At 37.0% G+C, this 16,008-nt stretch overlaps 1 protein-coding gene across 2 annotated transcripts in view; it reads left to right on the top strand.

Annotated features, from left to right (window-relative positions):
* Positions 1–15,674, top strand: part of LOC107859188 (SEC12-like protein 2) — a 20,129-nt gene extending 4,455 nt beyond the window's left edge. The window contains exons 2-11 of one of the 2 annotated variants that reach the window (XM_016704105.2): positions 2,444–2,798; positions 4,412–4,506; positions 4,916–5,063; positions 7,240–7,331; positions 7,427–7,523; positions 7,926–8,001; positions 8,104–8,224; positions 9,238–9,354; positions 9,442–9,509; positions 15,178–15,674. In XM_016704105.2, the coding sequence (XP_016559591.2) occupies positions 2,538–2,798; positions 4,412–4,506; positions 4,916–5,063; positions 7,240–7,331; positions 7,427–7,523; positions 7,926–8,001; positions 8,104–8,224; positions 9,238–9,354; positions 9,442–9,509; positions 15,178–15,284 (1,182 nt within the window). In that variant the 5' untranslated portion in view covers positions 2,444–2,537 and the 3' untranslated portion in view covers positions 15,285–15,674. The remainder of the gene's footprint in view (positions 1–2,443; positions 2,799–4,411; positions 4,507–4,915; positions 5,064–7,239; positions 7,332–7,426; positions 7,524–7,925; positions 8,002–8,103; positions 8,225–9,237; positions 9,355–9,441; positions 9,510–15,177) is intronic. The other variant, XM_016704106.2, reaches the window with a different exon arrangement.
* Positions 15,675–16,008: the final 334 nt, after the last annotated feature.

Raw genomic sequence — 16,008 nt, 5'->3', positions numbered from 1 at the left:
ACTTATGATTTACTACATTAACCCGTTTTTATCAGTTCACTTTTTTTGTCTTGCAGAAAAGGGAGAGGTGGTGGTTGTCGAAGGGAGTTCTATTATGTCTTTTACTTTTTATTTGTATTTGCATAATATTGGCGTGAGATGAGTTTAAATGGAGTAATATGGTTAGTGAGGATTCATGTAGCTGACTCCAACTTGTTTGTGACGGAGGCATAGTTGTAAATGAAATCTGGCTTTGGTCACCTAAGTTGAATGTGCTTAGGAGGCTTCTGCCATCTTAATTATCATCAAGGAAGTTTCTTTGATAACTGCAAAAGCTTTTATCTTAGCATAAAAATATGAGGAACTTGCTCTTATAAAAGAATTCTGATTCATCCGTTTTGCAATTTTGTTCTAACTCATATCGCTGCGAGATTAGTGCAGATAACCAAGCCTCCTCTTAGTTGACTGGTCCTGATTGAATGCCCCTGAAATGGTGGTCTTTTCAAATGCTAGATGTTGCATAGAAAGAGAGGAACTAGAGGTCCCTTGGGCACAAATACAACCACATACAAAGAATAAAGACTAACGTTATTTCATTTATTTTGCTTTTGCTGTAGAATTAAACTTATTATAATAAGCTGAATATATTTTAGAGCTCCTAAAGTCCCTACAGCTTTAGACATGGATGTACTTTCGTTTTCTCACTTTTGCCACAACAGATCTCTGGCGTTCTTACTTCTTAGTGCCGTTGTGAATTAAACCTTAGGATTTCACCCAAAAAATATAAATACAGCTGATGTTTACCAATAAAGTTTCAACTGTGGAAGCTAGATATTAGAAAATTCTTTAAAAGAGTTGGTTTTTGCCATTGACAGCGTTATAGTGGTGTAAAATCTGGTGACTTCTTCCCATTTGTTCTAGCCTTAGTGGATAGAGTTACCTAGAGTTACCTGTTCCTGCTGGTGGGAGGTAATAGGTATCCCGTGGAATTAGTTGACCCCACCCACCCACCCCCCAAAAAAAAAACTTTGGTACCTTATGTATGATAAAAGTAGATTATATATTCATATGCGAGACTACATTTGGGGGTAGTATGTTATCCATAAACCAGGTGACCCGCATATATGATCATCTTTGACTTTGTGTTATTAAACTATCACTGTACGTGAAAGATGGAAAGTTAGGATACCCTATCTTCTGGCATGATGAAATCCACAGCATTCCTTATATGCTAAGCTGTTATTGTGCTATTACTTTATTGCTATGCTGCATGGTTATCCATTGGTAATATCCGAGAAATAGTTCCATTCATCTACATTGTTAAATTCAACATTGAAAAGAAAAGTAATGTGAGGTTTAAGCTTAGTTTCTTGTTTGTTCAGTTCGATGGCTATTCCTTTAGGGATTTATAAAAAGGGGTATTAACAGTTTAAGCTGAGAAAATAGGCAGGATTTGTGTCATTGGCACCAATGATTGTAAATGGACACAGATACCTATTGTTTTTAATTACACCATGTATAGATTCCTCAAATTGGTTATGATCCTTTCTTTGTGCTGAATAAGACCAAGAGCATTTTCCAGTTAAGTTGTTTCCTATAGTTTTTCTCATAGTTTTGAAATTACAATAAATCCAAATCCTGCTTTGCTATAAAATTGAGGTTATGAAGGAGGTGCGCATGGATGTAGTTACACCGAAGATTCGAGTTAAAATTTTAGTTGTTTTGTAATGTTTTGATACTCGATATTTATATTGTTTGTTATGATTTAATTAGTTCCTACACGTTGTTGAGTTGCTAAAGGTAGTGATATACTAGTTAATAGTTAGTAGTATTTTCTAGAAAATATTATTTTCATTCACCTACCAAACACTAGAAAATATTAACTAAACACCATAAAATATTTTTCGGAAAATGTTTTCCATTCACCAACCAAACATGAGAAAATATGTCGAAAATTAACTTGTTTTCCATGAAAACATTTTCTAGGAAAACATTTTCCATGGAAAATATTTTCCATCATACCAAACACACCCTAAATGGAGCTTTGCGTATTGGCATAGATTGAAGTAAAATTAAAATGATCACCATTTTTGAATTCACAGTAGGATCTTCTTACTTTTTATATTTATTGAGTATTAAATCAAATTAATTGTTTATTTTTGTTTCAATAGGTAACAGAAGTTGATTAGTTAAAAAAGAAAGTAGTGACAATAGAAAATTAAAGTTACATTATTTGTTTCACAAACGAATTGGAGATGATATTTTTATTTCATCAAAAGCTATTCAATAATCATATGGTTACTTTTAAATTCTTGAACTTCTTTTTTCATTGAATATATTGTGTAAAGAAGATTGAAATTGTAGGAATAATTTAAGCAATTATTTTAATCTGATTAAGAAAATAATATTATAAATTCCTATAATTAAATCGTTTAAATACTAACCGTGCATTGCGCGGGTTCAGATACTAGTTACACAGATATACAGTAGCATTTGACTGAAGAAAACACAACAGGAACAAAATACACATCTCAATTTCTGGATCACGGTGACCAAAGATGGCTGATTCCGGAAATTCGAAGAACTATGGTGTCCCTATTTACGGTGCCGGTTGGGTCCCACCGAGCGCCCTCAGATCTGCAGTCGAACCGCCGCCAGCCACTGATGATGATGATGAGGACGACGGCGTCAAGAAATCATCGTCATCGGAAAGTTATGTTGTCCTTGCCGGAGGCGGTGGAGAAGGAAATAGCGGTATTCGTAACACTCTCATTGTTGCTAAATTCCATTTTGATTCTAATGTCCTCTCAGATGAACCCGTAAGTCACGACTCTTCCTTGTAATGATTCCATTTCTTGTGATTTTATGCAAACTGAATTGTTTTGTGTTTGTGTTCGTGCTGCAATTTTTGTCTTCTTTTGAAAGTTCGGTTAGATTCATTCCTTCGTCTTGTGGTTGACCTTCTACAAGCTGAGGTCAAGCTCAGTTCCTGTTTTGAAATTCCCGATTGCTTTAGTTTTCAAGAGATCAAATGACTGATCAAGCTAATGGAAACTAATAGTAGCTTGTCTGGCCAAACTTCTGAAATCTGCTTATTTCGAAAAGTGCTTTTGGTTAGAAGCAGTTTGTGTTTCATAAAGCACTTTTGAGGAACGATTAGTGTTTGACCAAACTTTTTAGAAGTGCTTTAATTATATTTTTTTCTAGGAAAAAAGCACTTTTAGGAAAAAGCTATTTTCTTAGCTTCTGAAAAGCAGTTTTTGGTACCTCCAGAAATACTTATTTTTCCCCAAAAAGCTTGGCCAAACACCTCGCTTTTTAAACTAAGCACTTTTTACCTCCCAAAAGCTTGGCTGAACAAGTTATAACTTAGCAAAGTATTAGTTTTTGTTCATTTCTCGGGTCCATAGGCCTGATGTATAGCTATAGAAGTTATGGAATCAATATGTATTATAGTCAACTTGTTCTTTTAAACATGCATGATTATGTGGCTTAATGAGCTACTCGCTCTATTTATTTATGTGATATTATTTATTTTTTGAAACATGCTTTCTATAGTAGTTAGATATGGCTTCTTCACTTCCGTTTTTCTTTTAATGCTTTGTAATGTTCTTTCATTAAGCCAATGGTCTATTGGAAACAACCTCTCTACCTCCAAGTTAGGGTTAAAGTCTCCTTACACTCTACAGTCTACCCTGTCCAGATCCCACTAGTGGGTTTACACTGCTTATGTTGTTGTATTTCCTTTTTGAAACATTTGAACGTGTTTGACACTATTCTATTTCTATCAAGCTTCCACAAGAATTACAACTTACGAGAATCTGAAGCAACTAATTTTTTTGAATTCTACATTATAATTTGATGTTTTTTGTTCAAATTAACTTTTCAATCATTAGTTTACTATTTTCTTCAACAGCCACCAGTATGATACATGAGTCAAAACGAATACCTTAAACTTTGTCCCGAATCAAGCATCGCCATATAAATTGAATTGGAGGGGATACATGATTAAGCCATTTCTGAGCATTAAAATTATCTTTTGTCTTCGGGAAATTCTTGGTGAAACCTAAATCCTGCTTGCTGAAGGATGAGAGGGGCTTGGATGGGTTGACTACAGATATCAGATTTGCTATTTTTATTGCAGCACGTTATCTTTGTCAGACCTGGTTCCTTCTGGTGCTTATAGATTTACATTTTAAGATGTTCTAAGCTTAATAAAACTATTCTTTTTTAATAAGAGCCTTAGCTAAAACTATTAAGTACATCCAAAGGTAACAATATATCAGTGAGTGTTATGATTGGTCAGTTAACTTTAATTCCATTGCCATGTATGTTCTTCACTTTTGTTTTCCTTAAACATTAGAAGAACATGAGAGATTATCTTTGTCACTTCCTTGGATCAGTTTGACTAAAAATGTGTGTTCTGTCGAAGGTGGCTAGGTTAGGAACTGGCGGTGATCTTCCTTACAGGATGGCAGTACATCCAGGTGGAGACGGTCTTTTATGTTCATTGCCGAAAAGCTGCAGGTAAAGTTTGTGCGATGGGATCTACTTAGAAGGCTCAGATTACTGTTCACGTTGAGTATTCTCTTCATCTTAGATTACTGTTCATGTTGAGTATTCTCTTCATTCTTTTCACCCTTCACCTTGTGACTTGTGGGTGGTGGCATGGGCTAAGGGGAGTGTATAGTTGTTAGAAGAACATTTGTTGGCGTATATAGTTAAGGCTAAAGTGATATCACTTGACATCAGGTCTACAACTTTTTTTGAAATTGTTCATTCTATGATTATTCAATCCTCTATCTGGTTAGTTGCTTTAGCAACTTCGTCCACAGACCACAGTAGACCACTTGCAGTAATTATGCTTGGAACTTTTGTTTGTACTTTTAGCGAGTTAGCTTGGGGTAAGCATCTGATCAGTGTGCTAACTGTGTAGATGGTTTGACTGGGATGTTCAGAGAGCTGAAAATCGTGCATTGGGTCTGAAATCATCCGAGAGAGTACTTGAGCCATTGGAAGATGTTGGACAACAATTAGCGCTAGCTTTTAACAATGAAGGTTCTTTACTTGCTGTTGGCGGTGAGGTAGATATCTTCCCTTAAACTATTTCAGGTTGAAATGCAAGTATGGTTGTTGCTTGCCATTGAATGAAAACTGTTCAACGTGAAGGCACTACTGTGTTGTTCATTGTGTATGTAACATTTTAGAAGGCCAGTTTTGTATGGTTCGGTTATTCTCGTATTTTGCTAAAAGTGGGACAAAGTGTTCTTTAAAAACATAACCAGGAAACACGGTCTTTATTTATTTTACCCTCTAAAATATTCTTGTATGTTATGAGTTAGATTGTATGTAATGGAAAAGGAGGAGATAGTCTGAGTATGAATTATGGCACCACTACTAAGCATCACTAATTACCAAAGGAACGCTGCTGGTGGTACCCATGTTTTCCCTGCGTTAATCTGTAAAGGTTACTGAAAGTGCTCTTTAAAGGGGGGTTGTTTTCCTCTCTGAAATCTTGTTCTGCCCCACAAGTTATAATTTTATGTAGAAATGAAGGGAGTAAACTCAGGATTATAGCCTGATTCTTTGGCATCAATCTTTAAGTGATAAAGATTTGATCAGTCTTAGTTACGAATATCTAGTGGCTATGTTTGACTCATGTTCTGGATTCCACATTGTTACCTTACCTTTAGAACCCATGTGGCTTTCTCCTTTTCAGATTTTAATTCTTTATTGTAAGAAAGATGCCAGAACAACTAAAACTCTTTCAGAAATAATCAACAGTTGAAGGCAATTAATAGCAAAGTAAAAGGAAAACTTAAAACAATTCTTTTCAATTCTAAGAATTTTCTTAGTATCTCTTCATAGTACACAGTTTAAGAAGTTTTTCCTTAGATGCTTTTCCCTCCCGTCTTAAGAAAGCTTTAATTGGAGGTGTGCTTTACTAAACTAGCCTTATTAATGATGCTTTGGACCTCTTGTAAAGAATGGATCTTGGGCCTAACTCAACCTCAAAAGCTAGCTCACGAGGGGAGGATTGCCCAAGTCCATATAAGGAGGCCAATTACTCATCCCTTTTCCAATGTGGGATACTTAACACTCCCCCGCACGCCCAGGCCTCATTATCTGGAGCGTGGACAATATAATATGGGTGCCTAACATCGGTGAACAAAGATTTGGGATGGGCTTGACTCTGATACCATGATAAAGAAATGGACTTGGGCCTAACTTAACCTCAAAAGCTAGCTCATGAGGGGAGGATTGCCCAAGACCATATAAAGAGACCAAGGACCCTTTAACCCACCAATGTGGGACTCCAACACCCCCCGCACGCCCAAGGCTGGACATCTGGAGCGTGGATAATATAAGACGGGGGCCCAACATTGGAAACAATGAACTGGGTGGGCCTGACTCTGATACCATTATAAAGAAATGGACCTTGAGCCTAACTCAACCTCAAAAGCTAGCTCATGAGGGGAGGATTGCGCAAGACCATATAAGGAGACCAAGGACCCTTTAACCCACCGATGTGGGACTCCAACACCTCTAAATTTGAATACTAGGAAGTTATTTAGTACTACGGGTAGTATGTGGAAAAAAGTAATAAAACTTTCTAGATTTGCTAAAATGGACAAGTAAAATGGAACATTTATTTTTGGTATAGGGCCAAGTAATGAAACGGAGGGAGTAATAAATAACTAAAGAAGGAATATATTTCTATCAGGAAATATGAACTTCCATGCTAGTTTTTTCCTGCCACCCTCTCATTCTACGCTTGCTGTTTCTTTTTGACTCTGGAGTTAAAGAAGGATTTTGGAATTGACAAAGGTTATTAGCCATTTTCTGAGTGTGACCAAGTTTATACATCATCCCTCCTTGACTATGTAATTGCCAGTAATGTTTGATAATGTGTGGATTGGACATTTAAGATCAGTTTCTTCTGACTGTAATGTGAGCCTGCAGAACAATGATGACCATAATACTTCGTGGTTTTGATTGTGTAATTTTAGGCGACAGATTCATGCTGAACAGTCCTTCATTCCATCCCCAAAGATTCCTTATGTTTTTGTCAAGTTTGATTTGGAGAATATTTATTACATCTAGTTTCGGATTGAGACGTGATTGATTTGTTCGATCAAGGAGGCAGTTTTTTCTTCGTTCTTGCTGTCCTTGTATAAAGACTGAAATATGGAATTACATCACCTTGTTTGTGCAGGTAAATTATAAATATCTTGATTATTGATTTTTGGTGCAGTACAGGATGGCAAGTTGAGGGTTTACAAGTGGCCTAGCATGGAAAATATTCTTGATCAGGCTGATGCTCATGCTTCTGTGAAGGATCTAGACTTCAGGTTCATAGCATTGCCCAATTTCAGTTTAAGTACTACAAGCAATATGTTTTATGGTAGATGGATTTCGACTCAAATGTTTTCGGTTGTATATGCAGCCCTGATGGAAAATTTCTTGCATCTGTTGGAAGCGGCCCTTGCCGAATTTGGGATGTCTCAAAATCAACATCTGTAGCTTCTTTGATGAAGGAAAATGTAAGTATCTGTGAATGGCTTTTAAATGCTGGAAGATGCTCTGTGTGTTGTCTTCCACTTTTTCCCTACCAAAAAACCGGAAAAAATGATGTCAATTTTCCGATTTAATCGACACTAAGACTACCCAAAAAGCAAAGTAGATTTATTTTTAAATGCTTCGTTTCTTCTGTCAATTGGCTTTATATAAGCTGATTCTCTCTTTCACGTGGATTCTTATTTTTAATAAGGTAAGAGTAGTTACATCATGCATGTGGATTCTTATTTTTAATATAAGATAACAGTATTTACATCATACATGTGGATTTTTATATTCTCCCAATTTAAGGTAGTTGTGTGGGCATATACCCCAATTTTACTCTGTGTTGCGTTAGTTATCTGACAAGTAGTGTCTTCTGTACCCAGGATGAGATTTTTGGCTATTGTAGATTCTCACCAAGTTACGATGAGAATCAGGTTCTATACATCACCACAATGCGAGGTGGATATCCTACACTGGAGCTTTATCTGAATTACCTAATTTTAGATAGTGCTTCACTTGGCATGTATGAAAAATTAACCCTGTATTCTTGTATTTGCAAAGATCAAGGTGGAAGTATTTCGAAGTGGAATACTACTACATGGAAGAGGATAAAGTCAAAGCGTGTTGTTCGTGATCCTATTTGTGCCTTCAATCTTTCACCCAATGGAAAGCTTCTGGCAATGTGAGACCCTCTGTTGATTTCTCTTCCACGAATATCTATAATCACCGTATGTCATTGCACCACGGATCTCTCCATATAGCTGAACGTTCTTAAAGTTGTAAAGTCCATTTATATAATGTGCTAAACTTAGTGCTGCTCTTCAAAGAGTGTGAGCACTTTTTTACCAAAGCAGCTCATTTATTTTTAACAAATTTATAATCTAAGAGGAGAAACAACTAGTTCACTTGTCCCAAAGGGGATGGTGTAGAGGTTGATGCATAGGTATAGCACACCTGGAGATTCCAGCTTCGAAGTTTAGATATAACATTAGTGGTTGTAGGCCCGTGCTAATAGTTTGTTGTAAGGTCTCAGCCTCAAAATTAGAGCATTTGGAAAAACAGGAAACTTGATTTGATTTATAAAATATCTGAGGTTAAAACGTGCAGTAAAAGATCAAACCAATGAGAACCTAAAAGTGTAATCCAAATTATCCAAGTTCGACCCAAATAGGACGACCCCTAGCTCCTCTCCTTCCGGCTTTTATATCAGTAGCGATAATACTTAGTGTGGGTCCACCTGCTAACCTTGGTGAGCAAGTTTACTCGACCACCTGTGCTTGTGGGTTGTAGGAAACTGTCTGGACACCAACATCAACAAAAAAATACGTGGTTGATTGACTTTTGATGGAACTTATTTTCAAGATGCTTGCTCTTGTATATGATTAGGTCTGTATCATTGAAGACGCTCAGAAAGCTACCAAGTTTCATAGTAAGATGTCAGATTGTTAGCTTGTTGCTTTAGAGAGATCGCGAATTGTTCTGCAGGACTACTGAATCAATTTTAGTTTGTGTTTAGTAAAAAAATTACATTTAGGTTGTAAATCTTCCGTAAGTTCATATCATACATGATGATCCACATGAAACTACCACCATCTTGTTGACATCTTATAATATTGAATTGCAGAAGTAATAGTGATGTTCCATAGATATGTTCTTAGGAACTTGATGCTTCCTGTATTTCATTTTCCTTTGCAGAGGAACAATTGAGGGAGATGTTCTGATAGTGTCTTCCAACAATTTACAAGTGCAAAATGTGGTAAAAAAGGCTCATCTTGGTCTGGTAACAACATTGAAGTTCTCAGAAGATTCGAGGTCCTAAATGTTTTTCATGCTCCTGGTAGTAACTGTAAAAGCCTGCAGTCAACACAAACAATACTAAAAAAAAAATTCTTTCTTCAGGGCCTTGCTTTCTGCCTCCATGGATTCAAGAGTGAGGGTGACAGTTATAAAGGAAGAGAAGAAAAGTGGTGAGTATTTAATTTGATCAATATTACGAATATGATGGTAGGGTAGCTAGTTTACATGCAGTGGTTGCTAGCAGGTAGCCAGCCGAGTCCTGAAAATGAGCCTAATGTTTGTAGTTTGTATGTTTCTGTTATTGATCCTGATTAATTTTGTTTTAACTCGATCGCCATGTAAGAAAAAAGAAGATATTACTGACGACTTGAACTAGTAGGAAGCTACTGCAAATATACATGTGTTAGGAATTCTCTTTCTTAGCATTTCAGTTTATTTGAGTGATACGAAGGTGCCGCCCAAGCTTAAAGGCAAATTCTACAGGGTGGCAGTCTGTTCGGCCATGTTGTGTGGAGCGGAGTGTTGGCCAGTTAAGAACTCCCACATTCAAAAAATGAAGGTGGCGGAAATGCGGATGTTGCGTTGGATGTGTGGGCTGACTAGGGGGGATAGAGTTCGGAATGAGACTATCAGGGAGAAGGTTGGTGTGACTCCAGTTGGTGTGACTCCAGTGGAGAATAAGATGCGGGAAGTCCGATTGAGATGGTTCGGACACGTGATGAGGAGGGGCATGAATGCCCCGGTTCGTAGGTGTGAGAGACTAGCTTTGGATGGTTTTTAGGCGGGGTAGGGGTAGGCCGAAGAAGTACTGGGGAGAGGTGATTAGGCGGGACATGGAGCAGTTACTGCTCACTGAGGACATGATCCTAGATAGGAAGATCTGGAGGACGCGAATTAGGGCAGAAGGCTAGGGTCAGTTTGGGTCGCTAGTGTAGGGAATTACTTGGTGGGGGTATTATTCTTGTTATGATACCTTGTTTCATGCTTTATTACGAATCTGTTTACTTTTCTCTGTTTTCTATTACTTGTGGGTGTCGTATTTATGTTATGCCATCTTGTTCCATGCTTTACTATGTATTTGTGTAGTATTTCGTGTCTCTAGCCAGGGGTCTATCGGAAACAACCTTTCTACTTTTTTAGAGGTAGAGGTATGGACTGCGTACATGTTACCCTCCCCAGACCTCACTATGTGGGAATACACTGGGCTTTTTGTTGTTGTTGTTGTTGTGAGTTTGGCCAAGTCACTATTACCTATATTAATCTGTATCATTTTGTCCAACTGGCTGATAGCGATTGTACTGCAAACAAATCTCTTTCTAGTCTTGCCATCTTATGCCATGCTTTGCACATATGCGTAATCAACTATTGTTATTATGAGAAATATTGGAGAAAAATATTATTGAATTGTGTATCTACATTATTACATAGAGACCCTATTTATAGAAACTATAATACAATCCTTTACCAAGTAGGATTCTATATACTATTTATGTTCCTATTCTTATTCTAAGTAGGATTGTATATACCTATTCTTGTTTCTATTTCTATTCTAACACTTCCACCAAGCTCGTGCATACGAGTCATATGTGCCTAGCTTATTACAAATGTAATTAGTAAGAGGATCGATGAGGGACTTGGTGAAGATATTTGCAAGTTGATTACTTGACTTCACAAATTTTGTAACAATATCTTCCGAGAGTATCTTTTCTCTAACAAAGTGACAATCAATGTCAATGCGCCTAGTCATCTCATGAAACAATGGATTTGATGCAATACGAAGGGACGCTTGATTATCACACACAAATTCGTCCATCTGACCGATTTCTCCAAATTTTAGTTCTCTCAACAAATGTTTGATTCAAATTAGCTCATAAGTTGCGATATTCATTGCTCGATATTTTGCTTCTGCACTAGATCGAGCAACGACACTGGTTCTTATTTTTCCAGGATATCGAATTACCTTTGGATGTAGAACATCTATCAAAGGGTGATCATGCCCAATCAACATCTGTATATCTAATGATATGCTTATGGCCTCGATCCTTGAAGAGCAACTCTTTACCTGGAGCTGACTTTATATATTGCAAAATATGAACAACTGCACTCAATGACTATCGCAGGGGAAGTCATAAACTGACTTACAACACTTATAGGAAAAGAGATGTCAGGTCTAGTCACAGAGTGGCTCCCTCTGTCCTGGCAGGATTATAACATCTGGATTCATAGGTGTGTCAATGGGCTACATCCTATTATTCCTTTCTCTTTGAGAATGTATTAGGCATACTTGCGTTGAGAAATAACAATATCTGATCTGGACTGAGCAACCTTAATGCCTAGAAAATACTTCAGTCTATTGAGGCCAAGGTCTTTAGTCTGGAAATGCTGAAAGTGATGTTGCTTCAAATTAGTGATAACATCTTGATCATTGCTGGTGATAATGATATAGTCAATGTAAACTACCAAATAAATACACAGATATGTTGTAAAATGTCAATAAAAAATAGGGTGATCAACTCCACTAAGAGTCATGCCAAACTCTTGAATTAGTGTGATGAACTTCCCAAACAAGGCTCGAAGAGACTGTTTCAAATCATGGAACGACCAGTGCAATTGGCATACAAGGCTACTAGGTTCCCCTTGAGCAACAAAACCAGGTGGTTGCTACATATAGACTTCTTCCTCAAGATCACTTGCAGAAAAACATCTTAATGTCCAATGATAAAGAGGCCAATGATGAATGACAACTATTGATAGAAAAAGCCGGACAAATGCTCTTTAGCCACAAGAGAAAAAGTGTTACTATAATCAAGCCAAATATATGAGTATACCCTTTGGTAACAAGGCGAACCTTAAGTCTATCTACCTACCATCTGAACCAACTCTGATTGCATAAACCCAACGACAACCAACAATAGATTTACTTACAGGAAGGGAAACAAGCTCTCAAGCACCACTCACATGTGAAGCAAACATGTCATCAATCATAGCCTGGCTTTATCGAGGATGAGAAAGTGCTTCAACTGTAGTCTTAGAGATGGAAATAGAGGGCAAAAATGATACGATGCATAATGGGGTGATGGTAGATGATGACAACTCAAGAAAGTATAATGTGGGTTATCATTTCGAGTGGATTGTATACCTTTTTAAAGTGCAATCGCCTGGCTAGGAGAAGGCAAGTTCGAAGTTGGAGCCTGTTTCAGCGCATGACATGAATCATTTGGGACTAATGCTTTACACAGACGACGATGATAAGTTAGAAGTGGTGGCACTAGGACTGGAGATGTAGAAGTAACTGTTGATTCCTCAAAAATTCGTGCAGGTAAGACTTGAGGTATGGGTAAGGTCTCAGAGGTATCAGGGTGATTAGAAGTTGTATCGTGAGGTTGGGATTTAAAGAATGTGACATCGACGGACATAAGTATCGATGAAGATCGAGTGAATAGCAACGATGTCCTTTTTGAATTCGAGAGTAATAAAGAAAGACACATTTGAGAGCATCGGAGGCTAATTTATCTTTTCCTAGGACTAAGTTATTAACAAAGCATGTACTCCAAAGACACGACGGGGGATAGAGTAGAGATGTGATTGAGGAAACAATATGGAATGTGGAACCTAATTTTGAATAGAAGATGAGGGCATTCTATTAATTAAATAGCAAGATGTAAGGATCGCATCGTCCTAAAAACGCTATACAACATGGGATTCAATGAGAAGAGTGCGAACAGTTTCAATGAAATGCCTATTCTTCCTTTATGCTACCTGAGGAGTGTACGGACAAGATGTCTGGTGAATAATTCCTTGGTGAGTTATAAACTCCTGAAACTGGGATGATAAGTATTCTAAGGCATGATAACTGGGAAAAGTACATATAGAAACACCGAATGATTTTGTATTTCAACAAAAAAACTTTTGAATATAGAAAATAATTTATAATGATCTTTCATTGAGAAAACCCGAAGTACATCTTAAATAATCAATAAAACGGACAAAATAACTAAATTCAAAGGTTGAATTGACTCTACTAGGATCCCAAATATCCGAATGGACTCTAAACGACCCTCAGTACTATGTGAATATGTAGCACATGTGTGTTTCTCAAGTTGACATGACTCACAATCTAATGTGGATAAACTAGACAAACTAGGCACCATCTTTTGTAGCTTGGATGGACTCGGATATCCCAAACGTTTGTGAATTAGGTCTAGAGGATTCGTAACGGAGCATGCTATGAAAGAATTTGAAGAGATAAGATAATAGAGGTCTTGTGATTCATGTCCTATGCCAATTGGCCGTCCCTTACTGCGGTCCTGCGTGAGAAAAAAATATAAAAAATGTTATGCCACAATGTAGGGTACGCGTCAAATGACTAATGGATGCAAAATTAAAAGGACAACAAGAGACATAAAGAACAGAGTCTAGAGTGACAAAAGATAAGGTTTGGCTTGTCCGACCTCTTTCGATTTTGTTTGGATTCCATTGAGTAAAGTAGTAGCAAAAAGATATTGTGAATTAACAATATTAGACACAAGTGATTTGTTACCAGAAATATGATCAGAAGCGCCTGAGTCCACGACCCATGATCCAATAGTGCTAGATTGTGAAACATAAGCAAAAGAATTACTAGCAACTGAAGCATTAGGCTGAGCTGTCGAGGCTACTTGTGGAGACGTCTGCTTACTTGCTCGATACTGTAGGAACTCATCATTTTCTGTATGAGCATTATTGAATGGTCGATCATGATGAACAATAAAGGCTACTTGTAGAGATATTTGCTTGCTTATGCGATTTCGAAGGAACTCATTATATTTATTTTGAGCAATAGGATCATAACTGGGTGATGGACGATGCAAAATATAACATTGTCACTTGTGTGTCCAGGCCTATGACAAAAACTGCACTTGGGTCGAGGTTTTCTAAATGACCTCTTCGTCGCCGATTCTCCATAGCCTGATATGTTCATTTTTTCTATGGTTTGAGATGCGAGAACAGAGGAGTCAATGGCGGGTGATGAAACTACTTTGTGACTAGGAGGCGTGACAAGGCGAAGTGGACGAGAGAATAACTCATCAATTGTAGGAACAGTAGGACTAACTAAAATCTGATCATGTACTGAATCATGGTTAGTAGGAAGTCCAACAAGTGTAAGAACTAGAAACAACATCCGTTTGTGCTCCTGTTGTTTTTCCATATCCGTAATGATGGGCATCAACATTTCAAATTCCTCCGTGACTGCTTGTACCCGTCCCAAGTAAGTAAACATATTGGATTCTTGTTTCTTTAAGTTGGTCATTTGAGATATCACGTCATAGAAACGAGATATGTCATTGGTGTATAAAGCAAGAGTCTTTCCCCAAATTGAATAACATGTCTGGGAAGGGCGAAACAAGGGCATCAACTTGTAATCAATAGAGCGCCGTAATAGACTACATAATTGAGTGTCAACCTTCTTCACATTATCTTCAAAATCTCCTCCATTAAATCTGTCTTGTCTCTACACAAAGTGATCACTCTGATAAAATTTCTCAAAAATAAAATCTTTATTATTGTCAAATAGGTTGCAGCTAGAACTGAATCTTCCAAGATGAACACTCGTTTTTATCCCTCCTTTGATACCATGTGAGAAATATTGGAGAAGAATATTATTGAATTGTGTGTCTATGTTATTACACATAAACCCTATTTATAGTCACTATAATACTATCCTTTACCAAGTAGGATCGTATATACTATTCATGTTCCTATTCCTATTCTATGTAGGATTGCTTATACTTATTCTTGTTCTTGTTCTTGTTCCCATTCTAACAATTATGTCATTTGACATATCGTTTACCTTTACAGGTCTGAACTTGTGGATTGTTATACTCGTTCTTTTGATTGCAATTGCTGTATTTTACGCAGCAAGCAACGGGATCCTTCCATTGGAGCTAAATTCATTACCAAAATAACAAGCTCTTTACCCCAAAGTATTCTTATAGGCGAAACAACATCTGAAACATTTTTGAAGGCTGTTACTGGAACACTAGGCTTGGATTCTAGATCTAGCCTATGCTAAATGACGTCTGGTGTTTTTTAGTGTGCTTTATAAGTGTTAGAATGCCTCCTTATCCTCCATTATATTCTCTGTGTACAAAACAAAGTTTTGATGACTAGGTCTGCTCTTCCATTTTGCAACTTTATGTGGGAGATTTATTGCTTAAAGTTGGAGGTTAAACCTCCAATCCCTCTTTTACCTTTCAGATCATATAAGAGGGGTCACAATCTTTCAATTTTATGATATTTAGTTTAAATGGAAAAATGAGTATTTGGAAGTGAAATTAAAAAGGAGGTTCGGGTTGTGTTTTGAATGTGTATTTCACTTCTAGGGAAGGGGGAAGGAACACTAATTGGTTCACTTGAGTTGCTTCTCAAACAAACTTTTCAGTAGTTTATTCCAAGTTTAAAAGTAACTGTTATGCTTGCTTGAAAATAATTTGCAGAAACAACTATTTCCTTACATAATTCAGTTCTTTCTTAATCAAATTCCAAAGGGAAAATTTTAGAAGTAGCAACTGTACTTAATTATAACTTTTATAGTAACAGTTTTAAAATTACAAAAAATAACAATATGTATTTTGTATTTGAGTAAAATATTGTATATAAATACATATATAAATAGGGAATTCGTTCCTA

Source organism: Capsicum annuum, chromosome 2 (genome assembly GCF_002878395.1).
Source record: "Capsicum annuum cultivar UCD-10X-F1 chromosome 2, UCD10Xv1.1, whole genome shotgun sequence".
Taxonomy (NCBI): domain Eukaryota; kingdom Viridiplantae; phylum Streptophyta; class Magnoliopsida; order Solanales; family Solanaceae; genus Capsicum; species Capsicum annuum.
Note: the sequence above shows the minus strand (reverse complement) of the source record. Positions and strands in the feature narration are given on the sequence as shown.